Here is a 9,168-nt window from a genome sequence, read left to right as displayed (position 1 = left end):
AGAATCCTTATCTTTCTAGTCTCCACTATTTCCTAATGCGTCCCACACCTCTTACATGTAAGGTGTCTCTGTACGTATTTGAGTTTGGGATCTCAATGGCAGCCAAGCAACACATGAGGGTTTTAATGAAGAAACATGGGCATTCTCTCTAGAGGCAACCCATCCTTTTAAACAATGCTTTTTATTTTTTGAAAATTTCATACATGTATACAATGTATGTTGATCATTATCCATCCCTCATTTTCTCCTCTAGGTCCTTCCCAGAAGGCCCCTCATGCCTTCCTCACAGCTTCATGTCCTTTTAAAATTGTTAATTGATCTTAACCCACTGAGTCCGATTAGTGCTGCCCATATGTACATGGGTCTAGGGCTAGCTATTAGGGTGTGGCAAACCTACCAGCGACCACACCACAAAGAAAAGTGACACACCACTACTGGCTCCCATTACTTCCTCAGGTAGCAGTAGGACCTCAGAAGTGGCCCCCATCCATGTTGAAATTATACCTGGCTTGATCTTGCGTAGGGTAATCACAGCTGCTGTAGGTTCATGTGTGCAACAGCCATGCCATAGCATTTCAGAGTACTCCTTCCATTCTCTGGGCTCTTACATTTTCTCTGGTCCCTCTTCCATGATGCTCTCTGATCCCCAAGAGAGTTAATACAGATGTTCCATCCACCGCTGGGCACTCACATCCATTTGTCAGTGCTTTCAATGGTAATACATCTCTGCACTGATCGCAGTAAGAAGCATCTCTAACCAAGGCTATAAACATAAACATCTCACCTCTTTTTCTTCCTTTCCTCATAGGTTCTTGCTATGGTTGCCTCTTCTCTTCATGCACTGTCCTTGTTCTGATTCTCCAGAGACACACTATGGCCAACTTCTCTGCAGTGTCTGTATTCATTCTCCAGGGCTTCTCCACTGTCCCAGCATTACAGTTGCTGAGCATGGCCACCTTCCTTCTCATATACCTGGCTGGGGTTCTCGGGAATGTCTCTATCATGATGGCTGTGACTCTCGACACCCATCTGCACACACCCATGTACTTCTTCCTCAAACACCTCTTCCTGGTGGATCTCTGCTCTATGTCCACCACCCTGCCCCGGGCCTTGGTGGCTACCATGACAGACACCAAAGAGATTTCCTTTCTGGCCTGTGCATCCCAACTCTTTGCTTTTGTGTGCCTTGGCTCTCTAGAATGTTTTCTCATCACCTCCATGGCTTTTGACCGATGTCTAGTCATCTATAGGCCTCTGACATATGGCATGACCATGAGTTCTCAGTCCTGTCTCTCCCTGGTAGTGGTGGCCTGTGTCAGTGGGCTCCTCTTTTCCACTTTTCACACGGTCAACACCTTCTCCTTGCCCTTCTGTGGCCCCAACATGATTGATCACTTCTTCTGTGACATCCCCCCACTCATGCATCTAGCCTGTGGTGACACCCAAGCCCATGAGGCTGCAGGCTTTATAGTCAGTGGCTGTGTCATCATGACCTGCTTTGCTCTCACCTGCCTGTCTTATGTTCTTATTGTATATACAGTAGTTCACATTCGTTCTGCAGCTGGCTGCTGGAAGGCATTCTCCACATGTTCCTCCCATCTGGCCACAGTGCTCCTATTTTATGGCACTGGAAGTTCTGCCTACATGCAGCCCACAGCTCACTACTCTCCACTGCAAGGGCGCATGGCTGCCATATTCTATTCTATCCTCATACCAACTCTGAATCCACTTATCTACAGCCTGAGAAACAAGGACATGAAAGCTGCTCTGAGGAAACTTTATCCACATGTTCCATCGTAGAACCCAATTCCATGGCATGTAGACATGGGAAGGTTCAGAAACCAACCTGCATTGAATTTACCCTCTAGCCAATGCCTGGAGACCATCAGAAAGGCCCCTGTTACTCTTTAAAATAGTTACTGTGTTGCTCTTTAAGGGGTAAGAGGAGCTGTCTACCTATCAGCCAATGTGTTGACTGGTAGTTCATTTCCTTGGCTGTCTACCTTCTAGTGTTATTTCTTCCAGACTGAAATGTGTAATCTTGTCAAGGAATGGGGAAGGCCTGAGAGGCTCATGAGACCCACAAGAGACTAAGAATCACCAAGCCCCCCCCCCAGGTTAAACAAACACTAGACTTGAGGTAGTTTCCAGCATTTGCATAGGAATCCCCAGTACCACAGCTTTCCTGAGAAACTGCCCATGCTGAAGTGAAGCTGCCATTCATGCTATGTCCAAAAGTGAAGAAAGGAGACAACCACTCACATATGCAATTGGCAAGAATGTTTTTTTATTTTGCAAAAGCAAGAAGCCTACATGCAGGACTCGGCACTTAAAAAAATGGCGACCCCAGACAAAGCTGTGCAGGCCTTTTTATAAGAAACTAGGGGAATTCTAGCAAGGGTTAGGTAATCTAAAACCTCACTGGCAAATGGCAAGGAAGTTACATAGGTTGATTCCTGATTGGCTTGTGTCCAGGTGGTTGGTGGACTGCATTCCTGTGCCGTGAACATTTAAATTACAAGATGAGATAAGGCTGCCTGGCAAAGATGCCCATCCTGTGATAAGATATTTCCCATTCTTGTGGTTATCTCCAGGATGTTCTTTGGGCAGGGGATTTTATGGTTTTGTTCCTGGAATTCATGGTCTGTTTCTGGAACTAGTGACCTATGGCCTAATCCCTTGGACTGGTGACTTATGGCCCAGTCCTAAAATGGAGAAAAATGGGAGCTTATGTTGTCCTCTCAATTCATATTCCCCTACCCAATCCCACAACCATGCTGCTGTAACTCACTCCAATAAATTCACTGGTCACCAACCCAGACTTGGATAGAATCATTGCTTTGCTCTGTCATTGCCCTGACTGGGCTGAGTAGCTATTTCTGAGGCTCTTCCTATGAAAAATGGTGCAATAAATATTCATATATTTTAAAGAATAAGCAGTCCTCAGATTTTGTAAGATGGGGTTAGCTTCAATCATGCAGTGGGACCTACTGATGGAGGCTTCAATGAAGCAGCCAACTATCTGGATTCTCTGGCAATGCCAAAATAAACCTGTTCCTGAGATATTGGGATTTAAAAAATGAGAAATGAAGAGAAGAGTTTACTCCATAAGACTGACACATTGGGGCTGGAGAGGTGGCAACTCAAGTTCACTTCCCGGACCTAAAGGGTGGGATGAGAGAACTAAGTCCTGAGCATTTTCATCTGATAGTCACACACACACACACTCACACACACATTCACACACACACACACACACACACACATTCACACACACACACACACTCACACACACACATTCACACACACACACACACACACTCACACACATACTGTAATAAGTTTTTTTAAATGTTAATTTTTTATTATCTCATTTATAAATTCATTCCAATGACCCAAAAGACCTTTCAATTGGATTTTAATGTGGAATAACAATCATAGTCATCACATCATTTTAAATGCAGAAAAATCAAATATACACTTACAGCACAATGACTGGAGACTCAAATTTACAAAAGTTACAAAGAATGCTTTTTGGAATATATTTAAAAATATGCCATGCATACCACAGATCTGGTATAAAAGCTATTTATTGGATGGGGAGAGGAAATGAGAGAGTAAGAGAGTGAGTGAGTGAGAGAGAGACAGACAGACATAGTGGGGGAGGTGGGGCCCTACAGAGAGAGGGGAGAGGACACAGAGAGACAAGAGAGCAAAGGAGAGAGAGGGAGTTGCAGACCGGCCACTAAGTACCTGGCCCAGATGATGTCATAGGACACAGATACTGACATAGGACGTTGTCAAGACCCTAAAGGCAGGCCGGTTGAATTGCCTGCACAACATAACATTCTTCCTCTTTTGTTTAATTAAAAAAATGAGCTATGGAGGGGTGGCAAGGTAGGAATAAAGATGTTGGACTGCTTTTTATGTAAGGTAGATTGAAGTATTTAAATGTAGGTTCATTGGAAGCAGCTCTTGGTCACAATGCGAGAGAGAGGAGAGGAGAGGAGAGAGAGAGAGAGAGAGAGAGAGAGAGAGAGAGAGAGAGAGAGAGAAGTAAGGGCACCAAAATGTCCAGATTACATGGTGAGGAGAGGAAGCCCCTTCCCTGGAAAGTTCAGGGTAGAGGGTAGGGTTTTCCAGCCATGTCCAGCAGCAGACAGGGACTGAGGAATGCTGGGAGAACCTAGAGCTGTTGGTCCTGGGCCTTAAGCACACCATTCCAGCCTTTTGTTGATAAGTGTATAATGGGCGATGATATCAATCATCCTTAGCTATTTTCTGCTGACACTAGGGTGGCAATAGGGAGGCCAAAAGGCTGAAATGCTGCCAGGAAGAGCAGGTTGTTTTGATTCTGTCCAGGATCTGTGAGAACAACTATGGCTGGGAGTGAAAGTGCAGGTCTGGCTTGACACAGTCTATGAGGTTAGACTGGAGCACCTGTGGGTAACTCTTTAGCCATGTCTTGGAGGTAGGAAACATTTGGGTCTGGCACGATACTGAAACATATATATTGGCAGAAGACAAAGTTACATAGATTAAGGATAAATTTTCTTTTAGGTGTACATTTGAAACTTTTGGGAGAGCAAGCAGAGATGAAGAAGAAACTTGAACATAGAAACCTCCATTTACCCGAAGGAACCTCCATTTATCTGATCACTGATATTAATTAAAAAGATTTTGTTTTGGATCTGTCATCTAAGGAATACTGGGACCAAATATGGATGCAGAAGTGGGTAAGTGTAGAGGCCCATAAAGCAGTTGCTAGCTGTATGGATCTGAAATTATCTAGGAGACACTCCAGAAGAGAGCGTGGGGGTACAGTGGAAGACATGATTCCCATGGGTGAAGAGGGAAAAATAAATCAGTTCTGCCAGAGTTTGGGGTGTCCCCCAAAATATAGGAGAATCAGGGATATGAGGGAACAAACTGGCAAAGCAGGTCGTCACAATCAGTGACAGGGGCCACAGGGAAGACTCCCTAAGGACATGGCCTTACCTAGTACTAGGATTTTCCAACACGAGAGAAAAAAAAAAGAAAAGAAAAGAAAAGAGAGAGTGTTGGTAAAAAGAAAAAGATTATTCACCCAAGGGAAGGTGTCTTTGTGAGGGTTGGTGAGAAGAGTCAACTGTAGCCTTGAAGGCCATGGTTGGAGGGTTCCTCCATTCCCCCAATGAACCGAAGATATACTGGTTAGTCCCCCAAAGGAGAACGTTTACAACAACCATGAAAAGGAACTCACCAACCTGTTGGTGTTGGATGTATGGATGTAGCGACTGGGTAACCAGGAAAGAGGAGTCCCAAATCAGGGGGAGGAATCCCATTTTTTGAGATAGACAACAGGTGCAGTACTTATCTGGAGCCCAACTGACCCGAGAAGTGGATTCGGGTGGACTTTCTGCAGCTTGCAAGAATCCCTTTTAATTTCACAAAGGAGATAAAACCTTAGACATGTTAGTATCACCACTGTAATCTGTAATGAAATATACATTGTAGAAAAGGCAGTAGTTTAACCTTTGTGTTAACAGTATGAACACTTTAAGGTGAGCTCTGGAAAGGTAGCAGTCTTTCATGATGTAGAAGGGGTAAAAGCTCACTTGCTCTTAACTTTCAGTATGATTACACATTATGAAAAAGAGGCTTCTTTTTTCTATCCAGAAGACTGGATGTATGTAAGTTTAGCACATTGAGGAACAACTTTTCTGTTTATACCTAAAAGACAAACCAAAGAAGATTTAAAATCTTGAGCTTGGAACTGTGATAGTGGATCATACAGTAGAATGTTTTATCAGATTTAGATTAATAAATCAAAGCTCTAGTGATAAATGTCAAAGCTTTAGACAGTCAATAGAACAGCAACAGGAGGAAATATGAAGCATTTTTATTTATTTAAGATACCTTAAATTATCTCAGACCTTTCAACCTTCATAACTTGCATCTATCAACCTGAAAACATCTTCTTAGACCCTCAAACATTTTCTCTGAGGCTCAGACCTTATATAAACTATACATTTTTGAGAGAGCAGGTGAAGCCTTGCTTTCTGCTGTTAAACTAATCTTCAAACCCATCAGAGACCTGAGAAGGATAAATTAGCACAGGAAGAATAGTCCAGTGGTCTATGTATTGATTAATATGACAGAGGCTTACCCATTATCCATATGGCCTTCCCATTTGGGTCCTGTGGTGACAGTGGCTCTTGTGGGCAAAAGTAGTAAGGCAGCATCACAACATTCAGTCTTGGGGTGCTGGGCCCAGCAAATCTGAGAGGTCTTTCCATGGAAAAGGAATTTGGGAGAATGACTAACCTTATTTTGTCTAGGCAAAATGAGGCAGTCAGCTCTCTGGTTCTCGTATTTGTCCACAGTTCAGACAGGGACATCAGGTCAGTTGGGGCAGTTCTTCCCAGTATTACAGTATCCAGGTGGAGTCATCTGCTCTGCCCAAATCTTCCTGGAGGCCTTCGGGTCACCACTAGAAGCTGGGGTCTCTGTCACATTAAGCTTTTTTTTTTTTTTTTTTAAGCATTCAAATGTACTATTCAGATTTTCTGACAGGGTTTGAGGACCATGGTCTAATAATTATAGCTGAGCCAAACAAACTTTGATTGTATAGTTACCCATCTGTGGCTTAACCTTAAAAACATAAGACATGAGACTAGGTAAAACTTAAGTAGTTTTTTCTTTTTAGCATGACTGTAAATAAATATTTGAACTAATATCAAAGCAAAACTTTCTGTCATAGATATAGTTCATAGACTAGTGATACACCTGATTCTATCATATTTACTGGATGGAGATGGAGAGAGAGGATCAGAGAGAGGGAGGGGAAGGGGGTGCCCCAACAGAAAGAGGGGAGAAGAGAGCAAGAGAGAAAGAAAGAGAGGGAGTAGCAGACTGGCTACTGAGTACCTGGCTTAGATGATTTCATAGGACGCAGGTACTGACATAGGATGTTGTCAGGACCCTAAAGGCTGGCCAGTTGAATTGCCTGCACAACACAACAATGCTGATGTAAGACAAATTAAACAAACAAACACCCCAATGGCCTCGAGAGCTAGATCTTGCACTGTGCAATATGACCTTATCTGCCATGAGCTAATTCCTGATTTAGGGAAATGCTCCTTAACAAAGAACGTTTCACATAGGTCAACCAGGGCAATTCAAGAGCGGCTGGTGTGTAATTAAGTAAAAACCTCCACAATAAAGCACTTCAGTGTTTACACGGGGTTAGATTTTGTATGCTTGAGAAAGAAAACAAAATGACTGAATTATATAATAAATTGAAGCCTTGCTGGAGAAAAATTAATATTAAAATGTCTAAAACAAACTGAGGAAAACACATGGGGCCAAAACAAGTTTGGAGGTTAGTCTTTAACCTATAAAGAGATTGGCTACGGCAAAAAAAAAAAAAGATACTAAAGGGAGAGAAAAAAAGATTGAAAAGCAGTGTAGAGAAAATAAAATGTTCAGTGACCACCCAAGAACACGTTTAGCTTCTTTTAACATCCAATTACTACAATTGGACTCCTCATTAAATTACACAATGCCAGCTGCTGGGTATGACACATGTTACTATGTGTTACCAGCCCCCACGCTGAACAAGCCCATGTTTTCAAAAGTAGCCTGGACATATCAAGAACCTCATAACAATTATACCTTCAGACCCCCAACAAACCCCTTTGCCAAAATTTCTCTTAAGAAAGCAATCTGAAGTTGGGGGGGGGGTGAGAGGCTCTAAATACCAAAATTGTCATTATAGTATCCCTTATAATTATAAAAACCCCCAATCAATATCCAAACAACCAGAGAGTAATCTCACATGTAAATCCACCTGCCATGCACCTATCAAAGAGGAAACAGCGATGGACACAGGAGTGATGATGGCAGAAGCTCTTCAGTGTGTAAAACGGAGTGGAAGCTAATGTATGCTATTGCACATGTGATGGCCGAGGAAATTCCATTTTGTACCTGGCATCGACTTTAGCAGCCACTGGCTTCTGACTTAAGTTCCTGAAAACTATGACCTCTGCAAAATAATCAGCCATTTGCTCAGAATTCTGTAAAAAGTGAGGCAGTTCCTCTCGGAGCTGATGGACTGGGTCAATTCCTCACATAACTGTAAATTCTGCAGAAGTGGAATGAGTAATGTGGTTTTCCTTTAAAAAACCTTTCCCCCATCTGCTTCAGGTGAATGTTTCTGATTTGTTTTAGAGATAGCTGCCTTGCTAGCCGAATTAACAAATTTGGGTAATTACAATCTGTATTGAGTCTGTGGTCTTTTCTGGTGCAGGGGTGTCTCAAACTCCGTAATGTTCTTGGAGGCTCCAGTGAGATCCTGGAGGACTCCAGACTCAAGGCTAGGGGTTCAGGATAAGCCCTAAGTAGAGGCAAGTCAGAGGTGGACTAGGGGGTCTGGGGGTACCTGAGACTACAAATTATGAGTCACTATTTGAGGATAGGTCCTAGAAGAGAGTAAGAAGAGGCAAGATGCCCTAGACAGGGTCAAACACTTTGTGGACTTGGACCACTGCAAATCTGCAAACTAAAACAAAACAAAGAATTGTTGGCTGACATGAGCTTAAGACAAGACCAGTCAATGAGCTGTTCTGAGAATCTGGGCATCTGGGGAAGCACAGGGGGAGATCAGACCCAACCTGAGACCCAGTCTTCAGAAATGTCCTACTACCATCCCTCCTTGTTTTGGCATGTGAGTGAAGGTAGCCACCATATGCTTAAGTCTGTCTGGTTTCCTCTGACTGTGTGTGTGTTTGTGTCTGCTGAACTAATGTTTTCTAGTGTGGTTTTAAATTATGCTGCAGAAATGGGAACTGGACTGAACACAGCCAGACCACCCTTGAGCTGAATGCTGCAACATATCCAGGTGTCTGTCAGGGGCATAGGTGGGGGATGGGATGGGGAACTAGAGAGTTAAACTGTCTTGTGGAAATCTCCCTCCTCTCTGTGAAATAGAATGATCCACTTTTGATGTGGGATGGCCAGATGCAGGGCTCTTCATCCCTCAAACTTCCAAAAGAGTCTGGCAGGTCATAATAGGAAACCCTAGTCACCCTAACCAGCTCCCTTACATTGACTGCTGGCTTTCCCTCCTCAAGTTCCCACTGTGGTTGAAATACTGTGCCTTTAACAAACTTCCTCTGTTTTAGTTAG

General features: G+C 43.2%; 1 protein-coding gene across 1 annotated transcript; it reads left to right on the top strand.

Moving 5' to 3' along the window:
- Positions 1-873: 873 nt before the first annotated feature.
- On the top strand, positions 874-1,800 carry LOC110541329 (olfactory receptor 5AR1-like). Its single transcript, XM_021628098.1, has one exon. The coding sequence runs from the start codon at positions 874-876 to the stop codon at positions 1,798-1,800; it is 927 nt and encodes a 308-aa protein (XP_021483773.1).
- Positions 1,801-9,168: the final 7,368 nt, after the last annotated feature.

Source organism: Meriones unguiculatus, chromosome 1 (assembly GCF_030254825.1).
Source record: "Meriones unguiculatus strain TT.TT164.6M chromosome 1, Bangor_MerUng_6.1, whole genome shotgun sequence".
NCBI classification, from domain to species: domain Eukaryota; kingdom Metazoa; phylum Chordata; class Mammalia; order Rodentia; family Muridae; genus Meriones; species Meriones unguiculatus.
The sequence above is the reverse complement of the archived record's forward strand: the minus strand, read 5'-3'. Positions and strand labels throughout refer to the sequence as shown.

Excerpts from the sequence above, each read along its gene's own strand:
- LOC110541329 (XM_021628098.1), top strand. The coding sequence starts at position 874 with ATGGCCAACTTCTCTGCAGTGTCTGTATTCATTCTCCAGGGCTTCTCC.